At 38.0% G+C, this 19,552-nt stretch overlaps 1 protein-coding gene across 5 annotated transcripts in view; it reads left to right on the top strand.

Annotated features, from left to right (window-relative positions):
• Positions 1–19,240, top strand: part of PTCHD4 (patched domain containing 4) — a 191,416-nt gene extending 172,176 nt beyond the window's left edge. For all 5 annotated transcript variants that reach the window (XM_045498483.1, XM_045498482.1, XM_045498485.1 and 2 more), the window contains one exon: positions 9,382–19,240. In XM_045498483.1, coding sequence (XP_045354439.1) covers positions 9,382–11,015 — 1,634 coding nt within the window. In that variant the 3' untranslated portion in view covers positions 11,016–19,240. The remainder of the gene's footprint in view (positions 1–9,381) is intronic.
• Positions 19,241–19,552: the final 312 nt, after the last annotated feature.

Genomic DNA, 19,552 nt, shown 5'->3' with positions numbered 1-19,552 from the left:
TGGGAATGCCAGAAAGAGGGAGAGGACGAGAAAGCAAGCCACGTATGCACGCTCTGCAGGATTGCTTCAGCTTCTGGCAGCACTGGAGGTGCCACAGCAAGAAAAGCTGAAAAGAGAGCACTGGGGATCCCCCCCCCAAAAAGCCAACTCAGCTGTGGTGGTAAAGATAGCAAAAACCAAGCTGCATTCAGAAGGTGGCATTCCAAGGCAAATGATTTGGAATGTTCTTGATGCAAACAACCTGCTGTTGGCAGCACCAAATTTTTCCATTCAATAGAGCACTTACCATGTGCCAAGCACATATGTTAACTTATCTGAAACTGATAACAATCCTATGATGTAGCCCCCATTGCTATCTCATTATAGATGAGGAAACTGAAATACGGAGCGGTTTAAAAAAACAACCTGTCCAAGGTCACAGAGCTAGGAAGAAAGGGTCCTGAGATTTGAGCTCAATCAATCTAACTCTGGGGATGTGCTAGTAACCACATTGTCTACCTAGTTTTGCCCCCTCTGAGTATTAAAACTTTAGCTGCAATAGTCACCAGGTTTTGAAACAATCCCATTCCCTATCTCTATTGCTATTTCCTTCCTCTTCTTTCTCTCTCTCTCTCTCTCATATGTATATTGAGATCTACATATACTCACATGTGTACGTGAGGACACACACACACACACACACTTATTAGATTCTTTACATTCAACTTTATGTAGAACTACAAAATAAATTAGCAAAAATGATGGAATGCAACTCTGGAGTGAGACTATATGCCCTTTTCTATACATTAGGATATGTATAAAATACACAACAGCTCTGAAAAAACATACAGTAAGAATCTGTTACTAAATTCCATTTTTTTTCTCTTAGGAACCTAATAAAATCCTCTAACCTCCTACTAAGTGCTAACAGTGGCTGTTCAGATTCCTTCTAATTCCTCTTTTCATTGCAATATGATGCCTCTTTACCATGCGTTTTAGCCTATTTCCTTCTGTACGGGGATGGGGACATTTCAAGAGAAGTCACTTCCTGGGTAACAGTAATATGAAGCTAGACCCACCCCCATTGCAAGACACCATCACAAGTTTCAGGTAAAACAATCAAATATGCCCCTGGCAACAGCAGCTTACACCTGTTGGGATGAGCACTGGGTGTTGTATGGAAACCAATATGACAATAGATTTCATATTAAAAAAAAAAAGAAAAGAAAAGAAAAAAGAAAATTCCTGTTGAGGGGCACCTGGTTGGGTCAACCTGTTAAGCCTCTGACTCTTGATTTCAGTTCAGGTCATGATCTCCTGGTTTGCCGGTTGAAGGCCCGCGTCAGGATCCATGCTGGCAGTGCAGAGCCTACTTGGGATTCTCTGTCTCCCTTTCTCTCTGCCCCTCCCCTGCCCACTTTCTATCTCTCTCTCCCAAAATAAATAAATAAATAAACATTTTTTTAAAAAAAAGAAAATTCCTGTTAAATAACATCCTACTCTATATCTTTTAGGCTATATAGGTATCAAAAGGCAAGAGCCCTGGCCATCCTTTGTGTATAGAGCTTCATAATCACCTGTTTATTCTGATGAACATTGATTAAAAGTAGTCAGTCTAAAATACACACTGATCACCACCTCCAGGTGAGAGATTATGAGGATTAGAAAATGTGTAAAAAAAATCCATCTCTTAGGGAGCAGGAGTACTTTACAAAATCATTTCTACCCTGCCAAATAACAATTTAGAACAAGCTTTTTAATTTGATATTCCATTTCTCAGACATTTGTAATGCTGAACCAGTCAAATTAATGAATTACATGCTACTTTGCAATTGAATGTCACTGATACCTATCATTGCCTCTGCCATAGAATCGCCACCAAGGTAACACTCAAGTGCCCTTCTCAGTAAAATGAGGGAATTTCTATTTCACAGACACTTATGCTAAATATAGAGTTCTTAGTAATAATCATGGCAAGCACACTTAAAAATACATCTTTTTTAATGTTTATCTATCTTTAGGTAGAGGCAGAGACAGAGTGTGAGTTGGGGAGGGACAGAGAGGGAGACACAGTATCCAAAGCAGACTCCAGGCTCTGAGCTGTCAACACAGAGCCCGACGCAGGGCTCAAACTCATGACCTGAGACTGAGTCAGATGTTTAATTGGCTGAGCCACCCAGGCGCCCCTTAAGAATATCTTTAAGACTAGACACAGATCATGGCCAATTCAATTTCACAAACATTTATTGAGCTCAAATTAGTGTCAAATAATTGAAATATAAAAATGGAAAAGACAGTGCCTACCCTAGACAGTGAGGGCCTTACAGACTTACATAAAAAAAACAGGCACACCGATGGATAATTTTATTAGTTGACATTACCATATGTGTTGGAATGCAGACAGGCTTCTAAGCATGTGAGTTAGGGATGAAGAGGGCAAGCAGAAGATATTAGAGATGAGATCATGTTTGAGTGGTATCTTTAAAATATAAGCGGGAACAGCCAACTAAACAGAAGGAACAATGGATGAGCATCCCATATAATGCTGAACAGGTGAATGGTAACTAAAAATGCTGATTCAATATCCAGATTTTGTGGTGGTGGGGGGGGGGGGTGGTGGAGTTGTTGTTATTGTTGTTGCTGTTGCTGTTGTTGCTGCTGTTAGCTGCTTTACTGGCTCAGTTGGCTGGATTTTATTTTTTTTTTCATTCATTATTTATTCATTTGATTAGTATTGGGAAGTCACCTAGCCTGAGAGCCCAGTAGAAAATCAAAATACGCTTTTCCACCTGAGCTTAAGGGTGATTTCCACAAACACAGTTGCTGAAAGCATAGCCAACCAAAGCAGAAGTAAATGAGATTAAAGAAATAAATAAATGAGATTAAAGAAATAAAAAGATTTCTCTGGAGCAGATCATAAGAAGGAATATTATTTTTGCCTTATTTCTTATGTTGCTGAAACCAGAGATATCAAGCTCTCATGACCTGCAGAAGGCTTGACATATTCAAGTATAAAGGGAGGCCCACTAGTACATCTCCTCGAGGCAAATGAAGAGAATTCTAATTCAGCTGATTAGAAAGAATTAGAAGCCCACAGATGGTGCTTATTAAAGTAATATATCAAGAAAAGCCCAGTAGGGAGTACTAATTGAATCAGTTACAATTAGTTCTGATTAGATTTGATCCTTGTTAAAAGTATTTTCTTTGGAATTCTGGTTTGGGGAGAGATTGGGTTGGGATTGACATGGAAACTGTCAAATTTGTATTGCATTTGCTGATGAACAATACTTCCTTTGAAGGAAGTCATTTTAGGCCTAGCCCTGTCACCAGAGTTTTCCTAAGTCACTGTAGGTACAATCACAGTATGGAAATTTACACTGGAATACAAGAGTTTAGAGAAATGTTGTTAAATGTGGGAAGGAATCTGTTCTCAGAGAACATCTGTCTTACTTTAGAAGTCCTGTTTAGTTGTCTGTAAAGTGATTACTTCGGGCTCAAGGGAATTACAACCCATTCTGAATATTGTTCAGCTCATTTATGACTGAAATCAGTTTTGTTTGGTAACAAAAGTGTATGTTCTTAAATTTTAACCATTCAAAATTTTCTCTCTGGCTGACCTACAATACCATGACCAAAAGAAGAATCCACATAATCTTCATTTTTTTGTCATATTTATCCATTGTAAATAGGAGAAATTGTTAATTATTGTTAAATAGAGTAATATTCCTAATACTAATCAAACGCTGGTTCAATATCCAGATTTTGTTTTAGCCAGGTGTCATGTAAGTTTCACTTGTTACTGCACAAGGCTTCCCTTTGCTTTCATTTGGAAAGAGGTCTCCAATAACAATGTTGAAGACTTTTGGAGTATTCAATATACACACATACACCCAAATCTTTTATTTCATTGCCCTCCTTGAATTGTCCTCCCGGTTCCAACTCTGTCCAAAGCATTTTTAAGAGTTCTCTGTTTTTTCATGAAACTTTGCCAAGAGAAAGCTTAGTTATCCCAGTCGAGCCGCTTATTATGGTATCGTAATATAGTTTGCAAATATATGCTAATAATTGAAGGAAATCATGATCAAAGTTTGGCAGTCATCTCCTGAAATAGTAAATGCATTGTTCCAGCAATGGCATAACCGGCTACACCAACAAGCTAATATTCAAACCACAACCACCTCCTCTTGATTTACAGGCATTTGTGCCTGAATTCATGTTATTCCATCAGTCTAGACTGCATCATCCTCTATGTGTCAGAAACTTTTGGAGCTCTCTCTGATCCCTCAGAAAGAACCAGGTGTGTTTTCACAGTCCATAGCATTCATCTCCGCTTAGAAAGAATTCCGGTTATTCTTTACAATCCAGTTAACGGCTCACGTCTATGTCTCTCACCAGTCAGCAACTCGAATGGAGTGGTTCATAAAGCAGAGGCCTTAGGTGGAGATTAAGGATTTGTGCAGAAATGGGAGAGAAACAACAAACTGTCAGGACTAAGGCACCAAAAGGAAATACGATAGAATTAGTTCAGGTCATGGTCCAATGGGGAAAGCCACACTATCATCATCATCTGTGATGGTAGGTCACTTTCTTTAATTTCAGGTATCTTGTCTGAATTGCAATAGGACCCTTGGCAAGTGTGGAAAACTAGTGAATACACACTTTTAAAAAGCTATGGGAAATAGCTGGGCTTCTTTCAACTGAGTAGATGTTCAAAAAATGGTTTTAGCCTCAGAATGGAACCCAAAGTCAAAAGTAAGAAACCAAGAGAGAAAACACTGCAGAGGTTTGGAAACAGGCTTCCCACAGTTGATAGGACAACTGGATAGCGACAAGAGTAATCCCAAATTCTAATTTCTCTTTACAGGAGCCCTGTTCTGTTAGATAATTAAGTAGTTACCAATCTGGATGGATGGATGGATGGATGGATGGATGGATGGATAAGTTTAATACATACTTATATACATACAAAACTGGCAGAAATATGCAAAATTGTTAACAGCAATTATCTGTGTTGCAGGAATATAAAATAACTTTGAACCATTATTTTTTCCATCTTTCCCAATTTTTTTGATGGAAGTATGTCCTGTTTTTACAATCAGGAAAAGGTGATTAAAATACATGTGTGTGTGTGTGTGTGTGTGTGTGTGTGTACTTTTTTTTTTTTAACGACACCAGTAATTCTCAGTTGGGTGCAATTTTGTCCCCCAGTCAGCATTTGGCAATGTCTGGAGACATATTTGGTTCTCACAATTGTGGAGTGTGCTACTGACATCTAGTTAGTAGAGGTCAGGAAATTCTTCTGAACATCCTACAGGACAGCTTATAAAATTCATATCTATAATCTCTGTCTCAGAATTACCCAAGTGAAAATGAACTTCTGGTCTGACAGATATTGGAAAATAGTGTGTTTCTTGTTTACCTTTATGTTTTATATATTGACTAGTTTAGGTACTCATGTGTAACAAGTCAAAATAAATACATATTGGGTTGAATTGAATGAAAAATGTGTACTTCTGGACACAATGTAGATATAAAGATGCATAATAAATCTTAGAATAAGTAATGAAAAGATACATTTTTATGACCCATCTAGAATCAAGAATTGATTTAATTCAATAAGAGATTAGTGGGCATCTTCTGGGCATCTATAACTCTGCCAGATTGTTCTGCGAAGCATAAAATGTATTCCCTGACCTTGAAGAATTTGCAGTCTAACCAAAGAAATAGAATATATCCTAGGAAAACCATTTTGTTCCAGAGCAGAACAGCACATGGTTTTGTGCCAAAATGAGTAACTAATTAGTGCAGTAAGACTTTAAGGAACAGAAAAAAAATCAATATGTCTGGAATTGTCGGAGATGAATTCCTGGCAAAGAAGAGAACTGAGCTGACACTTAACAGATTGATGGACAAAACGTCCATATGACCAGCGATAAGGAGAAGGTATTGCAAGACAGAGAAAAAAGCATGAATAAAACAAAGAACTTAAGACCGATCATGGGCAGGTTCATGGTGAGAAGAAAGACTACCCTAGCTGAAGCAGGTCATAGATTAGACCAGCAAGGAAATGGCCAGATTATGGTGAGAATCAAATGATTCCTATCCGTAGGAATAGTCTGTAAAATATCCAAACCTATGAATGGGATAAAATGTCCTCTCCAAACAAAGTTTGGGAATTATGTTTTCAGTTTTCACTTTATCACACTTTAAAGTGGTTAGTTAACCTAATATAGTTTAGCATCATCTTCCCACACGTACAGACCTTTGTACTATATAAAGCAACAATCTGGCCTACATAGTGTACCTAATATTCACAAAAGTGACCATTAGTAAAGGAAAGCCAAATTTAGCTGTAGCCCCATGTAGCCTTCTCCCCCTTATAACTACAAAGATAGCAAGAGTCCTCATTTCAGAAGAGAAGTGCTCTAATTAAAAGAATTCTTTTAATTACTTCAGCTAATATTCTAATATTATGTTTTTGTCAAGCGAATGAAAGAACCAGTATTCTGTTTTGTCAAGGAGTCTTGCAGAAGATAGAAATGAAGAATTAATGATGTTAAGAAGTATTAGACTTGGGACTCCTGGGTGGCTCAGTCGGTTAAGCATCTGACTCCAGCTCAGGTCGTGATCTTATGGTTCATGGGTTCGAGCCCCACGCCAGGCTCTGTGCTGACAGCTCAGAGCCTAGAGCCCAGAGCCTGAAGCCTGCTTCAGATTCTGTGTCTCCCTCTCTCTCTGCCCCTCCCCTACTCACACTCCATCTGTCTGTCTCTCTCACTCTCTCTCAAAAATAAACATTTTTAAAAGATTAAAGAATTATTAGACCTAATGCAATGCATATACATGTTGAGCTAGTAATTAAATGTAATAAGCAATAGATCACTGCCTCCAAAAAAACAACAACAAAAAAAAAACTTACCTTATACATAAATGCAATTTGCCTAATCTTTTCTATTTGCTAGGATAAATTTGTCTTTTCTGACTGGAGACCCAGAAGAGAGAACTTTGGAGAATCAATAGATTTATATTTAGGATAAGAACAACCCCAATGCAGTAACAATTAATAATTAATTTTAAAAACTCCCAAAAGAGATGAACCAATGTTTTTTTAATCAAATATTAGCATTATATATATTTAAACCTGTAAATACTAGAGTCAAATTAACTATAAAGCAAGAATTCTTAGCTCCTCATAAAAGAGGTTTAAGTAAATGTTAACTCACCTACAAAGCTTTGTTGGTTAGGAAAAAGTTCAACTGTATATGATAACCTTACTTACAGTGGCTTAGATAAGCAGAGATTGGGTTCTCCTTAAAGATAATTAGAGGGGAGGGCGCCTGGGTGGCGCAGTCGGTTGGGCGTCCGACTTCAGCCAGGTCACGATCTCTCAGTCTGTGAGTTCGAGCCCCGCGTCAGGCTCTGGGCTGATGGCTCAGAGCCTGGAGCCTGTTTCCGATTCTGTGTCTCCCTCTCTCTCTGCCCCTCCCCCGTTCATGCTCTGTCTCTCTCTGTCCCAAAAATAAATAAACATTGAAAAAAAAATTAATTAAAAAAATAAAAAGATAATTAGAGGGGCACCTGGGTGGCTCAGTCAGTTGAGCATCCGACTTCAGCTCAGGTCATGATCTCGCAGTTTTTGTGTTCGAGCCCCACATCGGGCTCTGTGCTAATGGCTCAGAGCCTGGAGCCTGCTTTGGATTCTCTCTCTCTCTCTCTCTCTCTCTCTCTGCCCTTCCCCCACTAGTGCTCTCTCAAAAATAAATAAATGTAAAAAAATAAAAAATAAAAATAAAGATAATTAGAAAGGATGGTAGACCATGGCTCTTATTGGTGGCTCCATGATACCATTTACCGCAAAGCCTCTGGTTTTCTAATAAGCATCCTTAGGTGACTATCAGTTATATTACCCAGAAATACATCATATGAACCACCTCGAGTTGAAATGTAGGCTGAGAAATGGTTTTTAATTGTGCCCATTGTAGTCCCAAATAAAAGTAACAAAGAAGGGGAAAATTATGTACGCCAATTAGCAACTCTATCAACAACACAAGATCAGTGATTATAGTAAGACCTCAGCCATTATGTTTGTTAAAGCATTGCTAAGTGAGTTGCTCCAATATCTAGGTGTCCCACAAAGTCCATTTTCCAAGTTTTCTTGAACTAGGTCATTTTGTGCCTTTAAGCTACATCCTCCTCTAATGGATTTCTTGGAGAAGAGCCCAAGCACAGCTTGTATCCATTCATAGAAAAGGTTTGTGTGTAGTATTGCTTTGCCTACAAGGGCAAGAGTGATGCATGAAGATTTTCTCTCAGTCAGAAAGTTACCAATTGGTACATTGTGGATGGTAATTGACAGAGCTAATTCAGGGAAGTGAAAAAGAGGGAAATTGAAGATATAGCACAGTCCCTTTGCTTTCCCAGCTGTTTTCTGCTTTTGCTGGTAAGGAAGCAAGTGGTGGTATCTTCAGAGCTCTTAAATGCCTGGGGCGGGTGAAGAAGCAGGCAAGGTGGGGAGCGGAGAGGGTGGTGGCAGTTCAATATCTAACAGTATCTGGTACATAGCAGGTGCTCAAATAATATTTGTGGAATAAAGCTTTTGCTTATTTACGCCTATTAAAGAATGCATAAAAGCTGATTAAAAAGAAGCATTCCACATCCACTTTAAGGAAGTAAATGTTAGTCAGCGTTCATACTGTGTGAATAAAAGCTCTGTGAGGAACCCAAAGGAAATACTTGCTATGATCTCTTGCTCTGAAGGTCTTCCCCTGTCTTTTATGTGACCTGGTGGATTTTTTCAATTCACACTCAATGTTAATTAATCAAATCTATAGGAATTGGTTTCTAAGCCATTTGGCCACCCAGCAGATTATTAAACATTGCAAAATCAATTTTAAGTGATTTTTAAGTGTTTAAAATCATCTTATAATTTCCTAAATCAGCCCATAAGTCAGCTTGAAATGGAGGTTAGGGACTGTCAGTCAATACATCAATTGATCGAGCAGTCAGTTGAAGTGGGGCATTTGAAGATGTATGAATAACAGTCCCTGCCATTTACAACTTATGATCCACTTAGGGAGACAGCATGTGTCTGGGGCAGGGGCGTGGGGGTGGGAATCACATAATAATGTCAATTATACTTACGGCTTGTAAAATTAATAAGACAGAGAGTACATGTTTAATTTTATCCAGAACACCGATTAACTTGGACTTCGCTAAAATAGACACCCAGACTGACTATATCCTGTTGCGTAACTCAGATTTTGAGACCCTGATACGAGGATCATAGCATTTTGAAGATTAGAGTATAAAGTGCTGCTTAGCATAGATAGTCTATAAAGAGCTCACTTGAGCCATAGGAGGAAATAAAAACAATGATTCTTTCTCTTTTCTAAAAAAAACTAGGTCATGGAACTAAAGGAGTGTTTGAGCTTCTGTCCGGATGGCGCAGAACAAGAGAGAATTTACCCTTCAAAGACAGGGTTGCAGATGCCTATTCTGATGTGATGGTCACCTATACCATGACCAGCTCCTTGTACTTCATTACCTTTGGCATGGGTGCCAGCCCATTCACAAACATAGAGGCTGTGAAGGTCTTCTGTCAGAACATGTGTGTCTCCATTCTGTTGAACTACTTCTACATTTTCTCATTCTTTGGCTCCTGTCTGGTATTCGCGGGCCAACTAGAGCAAAACCGCTACCACAGCATCTTTTGCTGTAAGATCCCCTCCGCGGAATACCTGGATCGCAAACCTGTGTGGTTCCAGACAGTGATGAGTGACGGGCATCAACAGACATCCCATCATGAGACGAACCCCTACCAGCACCATTTTATTCAGCACTTCCTACGCGAACACTACAACGAATGGATTACCAATATCTACGTGAAGCCGTTTGTCGTCATCCTCTATCTCATTTATGCCTCCTTCTCCTTCATGGGGTGCTTGCAGATCAGCGACAGGGCCAACATCATCAATCTACTAGCCAGTGATTCTCCGAGTGTTTCCTACGCCATGGTTCAGCAGAAATATTTCAGCAACTACAGCCCGGTGATAGGATTCTACATCTACGAGCCGCTGGAGTACTGGAACAGCAGCGTCCAGGAGGATCTGAGGAGGCTCTGTAGTGGGTTCACTGCAGTGTCCTGGGTGGAGCAGTATTACCAGTTCCTGAAAGTTAGCAACATCAGTGCCAGTAACAAGAGTGACTTTATCAGTGTCCTACAAAGTTCATTTTTAAAAAAGCCAGAATTCCAGCATTTTCGAAACGATATCATCTTCTCCAAAGCAGGGGATGAAAACAATATTATCGCTTCTCGCTTGTATCTGGTGGCCAGGACTAGCAGAGACAAGCAGAAGGAAGTCATAGAAGTGTTGGAAAAATTGAGGCCCCTGTCCCTGTCAAAGAGCATCCGATTCATCGTGTTCAACCCCTCCTTTGTGTTCACGGATCATTATGGCTTGTCTGTCACGGTGCCTGTTCTGATTGCAGGCTTTGGTGTCCTCCTGGTGTTAATCCTGACTTTTTTCCTAGTGATCCACCCTCTGGGAAACTTCTGGCTAATTCTTAGTGTCACCTCAATTGAGCTGGGCGTTCTGGGCTTAATGACACTATGGAACGTCGACATGGATTGCATTTCTATCTTGTGCCTTATCTACACTTTAAATTTTGCCATTGACCACTGTGCACCACTGCTTTACACATTTGTACTAGCAACTGAGCACACCCGAACACAATGTATAAAAAGCTCCCTACAAGAGCATGGGACAGCCATTTTGCAAAATGTTACTTCTTTTCTTATTGGGTTGGTCCCCCTCCTATTTGTGCCTTCAAACCTGACCTTCACACTGTTCAAATGCTTGCTGCTCACTGGGGGTTGCACACTTCTGCACTGTTTTGTTATCTTACCCGTGTTCCTAACCTTTTTCCCCCCTTCCAAAAAGCACCACAAGAAAAAGAAACGCGCCAAACGGAAGGAGAGAGAGGAAATTGAATGCATAGAGATTCAAGAGAACCCTGATCATGTCACTACAGTCTGAAGGGTGTAGACAAATGGATTATTTTTCTTTTCCAGTATTGCACAATGATGCAGGGAGAGTAAAGCTCACTCCTCAGCTGCTTGGGCTGGCCAGGGGTAACAAGGAAAGTCAGATCAAGAGTGAATTGTTCATGACACATCAAGGTGTCCACTTCCTGGGGGGAAGAGAGAATCAAAGAAGAGGGAAATGTTCTTTACAACCTTGTTCTCCACTAAAGATAAGTTTGGGGATGTGATCTTAGAGCTCTTCCAAGGAATGGACGAATGAATGAAGCGTTGGAAGGCCAAAAGATCTCACTGCTTTTAAAAATAAAATGCTTAAGAAAGATGGAGAGGAGTAGAAAGGGGGCCTCTAAATAGGGGAAAAGACAGTAAATGTCAAAATTGCCATGGCGTTTTTCTTATTTGTGTTTTGAACACGTTGGTCAAAGGAAACCTATGCACTTGGGAAGTACATATTTAATCCCGTCTAAACCAAAGGACTTCCCAATCCATTTTACGTGTACATATATATGTATATATACCATATATACATATACTTAGATTTGTCTTTAGTGAACATTGATGTTTGTGTAGAAGAAGCTGTCCATTTGCAGATGGGCTGGACTTTCTCTAGAAAGTCAAACCTGCCTTAGCCAAATATAGATGCATTGATGGCAACTCAAAACAACTCAAGTGTTTCAACAGAAAGAGTATTATACAACTGTGTGATAAGCGAAATAAACAGAGATGTGAGTCCATTAGATTCTACATATCATGTCAATCTTGGAGATTCTTGCTTTGGATGACTTCAGAAAAAAACAAAATCAAAAATAAAAAAAAAAACATACACACACAAAAGGCATTTAAACCAATTACCACATGGACAAGGGTTAAAATTTCATGTTGGAGCTAAATAGTTGATAAGGCTTTTCATTGAGGTCTAATGGTTCGCTATACTTGGGAAGGCTGGTTTGGCTGCTTTCAGAGAGCTTACCCACTGCAAATGAACATTTTACACATACTGTCCATACATGTATGTATAGGGTACACGTGTGTGTGCGTATCTGTGTGCGTGTGTGTGAGACCGTTGAGGTATACCATAGGTACAGTGTTCTCATTTTAGATGACGAATATATACTGCCATGGAATATAGATAATTAACGTAGGAAAAAGGAGACCTAACTAAGAAATGTCGTAGAACGAAACAGAGTAAATGGATCATCACCACTCATCATGCGCCATCAACTGGTTCTTAGTGTAAGGAAAATATTCTAATCCTATAAAGTCTAGTGTGCTCCTTGCATTAATATTTGGAACATTGACCCAGGCCACGATCACTATAGTAGTGGTCACTATAACTACCGCAATATCGTTTTGTAGGTTCTTGCGATATCATTGTTCTTGTTCCCTGGAAAGTGCTCCTCAGCTGGCCCACCCCCTGGGGTGTTCGTAGCTCTCCACGGGTCATGTTAACTGTAACTGCTGCTGAATTCTCTCTCAGAACAAGTACCGAGGTAAATGTTTTCATTGAGTTAACGTTTAAAACTGCTCCCCAGCAGATACACTTAGTCTGTTGGGTGCTTACTTGGATTAATGCTGTGCTTCCTGTCACAGAAAATTCCTAGAAAATGCCTTTTCCCATGCCAACCAGTAAAATAAATTAATTTTCAGGTAGGACTGAACAAATGTCCAGTGATGATAAAAACATTTAGTAAGCTCTTTTACCTGGAAGAGAGCTACTGTTTCCCACCAACTTCAGTTGTATATTTTAATTGAAGTTCAAATATTAAAATCTGGAAACAAAAAGGAAAAAAAAAGAAAAGAGAAAAAATAAACCTCTTGGACTCAGTTAAGTTCAGAAAAGAGATACAAACCATTCCATTCTGGTTGCAGTCTGGAAATGAAGTTGATAGATTAATGAAGTAACAAAACAATAAAACAAGTATACTTTTCCAGATAAGGAGTTTACCAGGATATTAAGGGAAAGAAGAACTGTCTCTAAAATGAAAACCATTTAACGAAATTTTATTTTATTATGTGAAGTTTGTTTTGTCCTACCTTGAGGTTACTGAGTTTCTTTCTATTAGAAATGATTCGTGTCTTCTCGCTTGTGTTCATGTGGGCACAATAGCAGTAGATCAAGTATGCAAAGTCATTGACATAAACATACACAGCTATTGTTCTCCTATTCTTTGTGAAATTCACGTCGCAGATAACCCTAGCCTTTTGCCTCCTGAACAGCTCTGCTGGGATGAACTGGTATTTGATACTAGTAGACCTGCAGACCATGATCTCATATCTGAAGTAGAAGTCTCTGAAGAGTTAGGCTTTGAGGGAAAGGAGGGGGATTCTTCTGCCATAGTTTACTCACCCTTTGTGAATATTTGTTTTACATCCCTTTCAAAAGATGGGAAATAATCAACGGAGACATCCCATTAACTATTACTCCATTGTTTGCCCAAGGTGTACCATTCTCCATTCATTTACCAATTTTTAAAAAGCTTGCCTATTTGGGTCATTTTTTTTTTCTTGATTACCTTAGACAATTCCATATTCCATATATGAAGAAGATTGGCAGTCTGATTTCTAAAGAACGAATGAAGCATGCCAGTTGCCAAATGCATGTGAGGACAGTTTGGCATCTATTGCCAAACCACCAGGACAATTCCAGTATCCTACCTGCGTCTAGATAGTCTCTATGTGGATGGAGGAAAACAGTTCTTTTTTAGGTTGTGTCTTCAAGGATCACAGTGAGTAAAATAAATGTGAATTCCTCATTGCTCAACTGACAAGAGGGGTTGGATTTTGGAAGGGTCGTTATCTTTTCCAGGATACCATGGTATTCATTAATGAACTTTAGCAATAATTTACTGAAATGCAATTTCTTGTTCTGGAAGAGTTAATATACCATCCAAAATGCCCTAGCTCAGTCCTAGGAAGTAATTTAAGCCCATAAAGAATCTAATTGAGCATCATCTGACCTCCCAACCTCACTGTGCAACAGATATTTTCAAATATTCCGATTACTCAATGCCAAGATACATCCTGACATATGAGATCATGATTTGTAGGTAATGCTCAACCTCTGCCTTTTTCAATAGCTTATGTCTAACTCTCAAGTTTTTCTAGTTTACTCCCACTGTTTTTGTCCATTTGTGAAATACTCATGGCGTTCAAATTGGGAACCCATCTACTGCTAAAAGATGACTGATCAACCCTGGAAGAAAAGAACCCGTGGGAAATATGTCATATATGTAGAATATTGTACTTTGCTGAAATGTGGTTTTCTCTTAAAACAAGAGATTTTAAAGTTTGTAGAAAGAAAGAAAGAAAGAAAGAAAGAAAGAAAGAAAGAAAGAAAGAAAAGAAAGAAGGAAAGAACACACCTTTTCTGAATTTAAACTGCAATGTGGATTTATTTTCTTCCAACAGATTATAAATTTGAATCAGAAAGTCCTGTAAGAACTCCACTCCCCATGATGGTTAATAAGCTCCAAAGAGGTACTCACCTAAATTGCAGAAAGAGATTTGGTTAACCTAGACCATGCATAATATTTTAAATGAAAGGTGTGCTTAAGTGTCACCCCATGAATTCTTCCAGGGATCGGGAACCTCTCTGACAGGTGTGCATGAATATTCCATGAAAGAATTATTCTTCCCTATGGTTGTATCATGTGAATGTTTCTTTCCCATTTGATTCCTATTTATTTCCAGAGAATTTGGGTTTTACCTTGTGAGTTTAGAAGAATTATGACAAATGAAGCTCCTACGAAGCTATAATAACCATTCTTGAATGTTGAATTCGAGAGGGTGAGAGCTTTGTCCATTTTGTAATTACCCATGCACTTTCCCATAATAATCTTCCAATCCTTCTAGGCTTGTGGTTAGAGCTATGGATTAACTATTGCCATCAGAATTACATGTATTTTTTATAAGTTGACTGTAAATACCATAATTACAGTCACATATTTTTATAACCAAATAGTTATGAATGCCTGGCACTATGCATGCATTGTTACTAATAGTACATAGATTTTTACAAACACTATTTTCATGGTTATTGCAACTTTTATTAAAATTCTCATATCAGCTATTCATAAATGCCTTGTAGGTTTTGGTCCCAACGGCCTAAAGTCCACAGAAAGTTTCATCCCAAGGGGGACAATTTAAAAATTGCCTTCCCTGGGTGTCAATAGCAGCAACCTCTTCTAGAATGTCCTCTGAAAAATCCTAGAGGCTAAATCTGGCTTCCAGGTAAACAACATAGCAGATTCTGTGTTAGTCAGTAATTATTCCAACTTTAATTTCTTATGTTTGCTGATCTCACGGTGAACCAGAGAGTACAATACCTTGCGACTGAAATTTAGATCTGTCTCCTGTGAATTGGAGAACTCAATGATTGGCTCAACCTCTTTTTAGAGAGATCTCTCTGTTCTGTTGGTGTTTGCCAAAGGTATTGATAATGTGAGCCTGAAAACTGTCATTTTTTTTTAAAGTAATTTAGAAGCACTTTTATTCCCTTTAAAAACAAAACAAAGAAACAAAAAATATGTCTTGCTCCTTCTGTGTTACAAAACAATTTTGTGACAAATTTTATGACATTGACTCAAAACCTATCTATAGCTGAATTTGTATGCCCTTGGAATCTTCCCATCTTGAATCTAAAATAAAACTCAGCATCATCACTGTGGTGCAGGCATTTATACCAACCCTTTTAAGCCATGATCTGCCAATGTATTGTACAGGGGAAATGAGCTAGATTTTTTTTTTTAATGATTTGTCTTCAAGATCATGACTGCAAATATATTTAGTCAAATGAAAGCAGCAAAATCATAATGACAACAACAAAGATTCTTTGCATCAGGTCCAGCATGGGAGGAACTATATGTAGGCTTAACCGCGGTAAATTGTTTTGAATTGTAAACTAAATGGCCAAGGTTTGCCCCACCATGATGTTTTAGTTAGAAAGGAAAGAGGTGGTGTTCTGTGCTTAATGTTTTGTGCAGTTGGCTCAGGCAACATTTGAAATAAGTGTGAAGGAATGTTGGGAAATGAGCCCACATGCTCAGAAATCAAGATGTTGGTAAGTAGGTGTGATAGAAGAGGTGGGGGAAATTCCACATATATTAGAGTTTAGGATAATGCACAGAGAATTGCATCATTCCTCAAAACTACAGACTCTTAACTGCTAGCAAAATTGGTCATATGCCAATATATTTCACTTGAAGATTGTCTTCTTCTTTGTCAAATTCATAACCTGATCTTTGCAAGGAAATTGCTTCTGAATTTCCATGCATGAACCAGAGCCATAGTTTTGTGGGTGAAGAGTGGGGTACTAGGGAGCCTCCTTGAAAAGAAACTTCAAGTAAACCCCCAGGCAAGCATTATTCATTCCTAGAGATGGCTGTTGGCATTCCTTGATTTTGTCCATCTTTGAGGCATAACAAATAATTTTTTTAATGTTTCCTCTGTACTTAATGAGGTCCTCTCTGTTACTGATAGAGAAGTCACTTGCTTTTCTTATAAAATGGAAAGTTATTCAGAGAGAAATATAACTATGGTAAAAAATCACATAACTAGAATGGTATGGATGACTAGTCTGTAGATAATAATATCTCTTCCGCACCTCTACAGATGCCGTCAAAATTAAATGGACTTCTATCTTAAACTGAGAACCTCTATAAGGTAGATATTTTTTAATATAAAGTATTTATTACAAAACCATTGCTAATTTTGCACTTTTATAAATTACAGAAAATCACTACTATTTTTCCCCCCTTGAAGTTTTAAGAAAGTGTTCACAGGTCATGCTAATTATGAAGTCTTATCGGAAGGAAACTTTAGAAACAGAAGAGTGAGAATATCTACTGGTTGTGTGTGAGTCCTACTCCACGTCCCATGTTTATACTTATCTGAACAGGGGGTTTTGGAAGTTATTTGTAACTGGCTTCTGGATTCCCACGTGGCTAATGGTATGGCCAGATAGAGGAATGGTATGGTCTCCTTTCCATTTCCATAATTGTTGGAGCAACCACATTACCCACAGGGCTCTGTCAAAACAGTGAAGAAATCAGAACTCTAGGAAGAATCAGGAGAGACTGCCATGGATAAAAGACAAGTGGGGTTTATGGCAAGTGTGTTGTTTTCCAGTCTTGTGTAGATTTATTAACTTGGATTTGGGCAGAGGCAGTCTACACTATGTTGTGGGGAGCATTGAAGTCATCTAATGTAAGATGGCCAGTACAGTATCCACCTGGAAACTGGTCTTCCATCGTTCTAGTTAGTGGATTTACTGATTATTTGGTAGCCACAGGGAGAGAGCTAGAAAAAGGCCAAATTCTTATATTCCCCCATACCTTGGTGTAATGTGCAGCATCTGTTTTGCGGGAGAATCAGGAAATTCTGGCATCTTTTCTTCTCAAACATAAAAGTGCTAGGTACTGATAAATTAGACCTTAAACTCACCAACGCAAATATCCCAAAGTTTTAGCAGACTTTAATCAACAACTTTATTAGACTTTCACGTTAATTAGACGTATTTTTTCAGCAATCGACTTTCTTGCTCTTAAACAGGAAATCTATCACAGCTTGAAAAGGGAAGAGATCTCTCCAAGCTACCTCATAAGGATATTTAAAGATGAAATGGCTTGCAACCTTTGATTAAATGGCAATACATTAAAGCCAAAAAGCAATATTATCTCATCTCCCTCACTTTCTAAGTCTAGATGATCTAGATGTAAAGGGAATACCCCCTGGGCAGTCCTCCTTTGCATTCCGGTTAACATGATGTTCACTAATGTGAAATCTCTCAGAGCTGTTGTTTGGTTATCTCTCTACAGACATCTCCGAACATGAAACTTGGTTCAGAAAGAGAATACCTTGACATTGGCTTTGAGGCAGTGGTCTACCTAGGGAGGTGCACAATCAAATAATCTGTGAGTAACTCAGTAAAAATTCAAGTGCACTTCCTATCAATGGAGGGAAAATTTAATCTGTTTGTTTGCTCATTTGCCCTAAGTAAATAGAAAGACACAAAGTTACTAGTATTTGGCATTTTACTTAGGTTTTCTTTTCCACTGGATATGATCACTATCATTTTTGACTAAATTAGGATTCTGAAACACAGGTCACCGTGGGAAACATGAGAATCAGTGAGAAGAAAACTACTAGGAGGAAAAGATCTTCACCCATGCATAGACAAGTTGCAGAAATGAAAGTAGAAGTTGAGCATTTTATTTCCTTTGCTATCCTAAACCAAAAGCTGAGGTGCTCTCCTGGATAAACAGAATGCTAATTTCTCTAACAAAGAAGAATGATAAAATGTATGGTATTATGAGACCCAGTGTCTTATCAGTACAAACCTCATAGCAAACCACCATTTTCAGATGTCTTTCCCTATAAGAACATTCTTTTTTTAATGTTCTATGTCATATAGTTTCTTAGCACATCTCATTCATGAAAACAGCCTCATTTTATCACTCATAAAATAGTGCAAATACACTATTACACCATTTAAACTCTCTGCTCTGTGATTCTGTACCTTGCACTATAAAACTAAAGCTACTTATTAAGGAACACTTGAAAAAGAATTTTGAACAAAAATGTCAATATCAAAAAAAAAAATTGCTGAAGTTATATTTTCATCCCAAAATATCTTCAAAGGAGGAAACTGTCAGAGTGCCCACCCATATCAGATCTTACTAACAAACAAATGTTCTTATAAGAGTCCTTCAGAAATTTGCAAATTACCTGAATTTGGTCCATTATCAAAATTTGTCTCTGTGCTCTATAAGCAAAAAAAAATTATAAACTAGGTTTTTCCTAATATAATAAAAATAGAGAAATAAATTATTTTCCATAGATTTACACATGTAAACATATTAATTAGTAATTAATCTCATAATCAAGGAAGTTATGTTGCTGATAGTTCCTTGTTAATTTCATTATTATTTTCATACTTTGGATACATAGAGATATAATAATTTTAGTTAATTTCTCAGCATTATGTTATTTAAGAAATCTATGATCTAAAAAAAAAATCTATGATCTAAAGCCTAAAGGTAAAAACCTCAAGAAAAATAACAATAAAGTCTTAGCTCTTTGTAAAAAAATGTCATCTCAGTTATATTTACTGTAATGCCACTAAGCAAAATTATTTACAGTATTTCTGGCTATGCTGAACTTTTATTTTAACAACAACCAAAATCCATGTCCATTAGTTATAATAAGGAACAGTTAGCATATGAAAACAATGATAGGTGATATTTGGTGGCTACCCTTTAGTTCCTAGGGTCAGTTGACTTTGCTAAATTCTTTCTAGATTGCAATCCCAAATGCTGCAAACTAGGATATTGATAGATTCACTGTAGTTTCCTATTAATATTAAATGCCTTACAGAATATCATACTACAAGACTTCTTCATCTAATGTCACTGGGATCTTGGGCTTCCTATCCTTTAAAGAAAGATTCTTCTAGACTACAATTCAACTTCTTAATCCTAATATCTCATGTCATCACAATGTAACATAACAATGTATACTTCTTTAGTCCATTGT

This window comes from Leopardus geoffroyi, chromosome B2, assembly GCF_018350155.1.
Source record: "Leopardus geoffroyi isolate Oge1 chromosome B2, O.geoffroyi_Oge1_pat1.0, whole genome shotgun sequence".
Lineage (NCBI taxonomy): Eukaryota > Metazoa > Chordata > Mammalia > Carnivora > Felidae > Leopardus > Leopardus geoffroyi.
The sequence above is the reverse complement of the archived record's forward strand: the minus strand, read 5'-3'. Positions and strand labels throughout refer to the sequence as shown.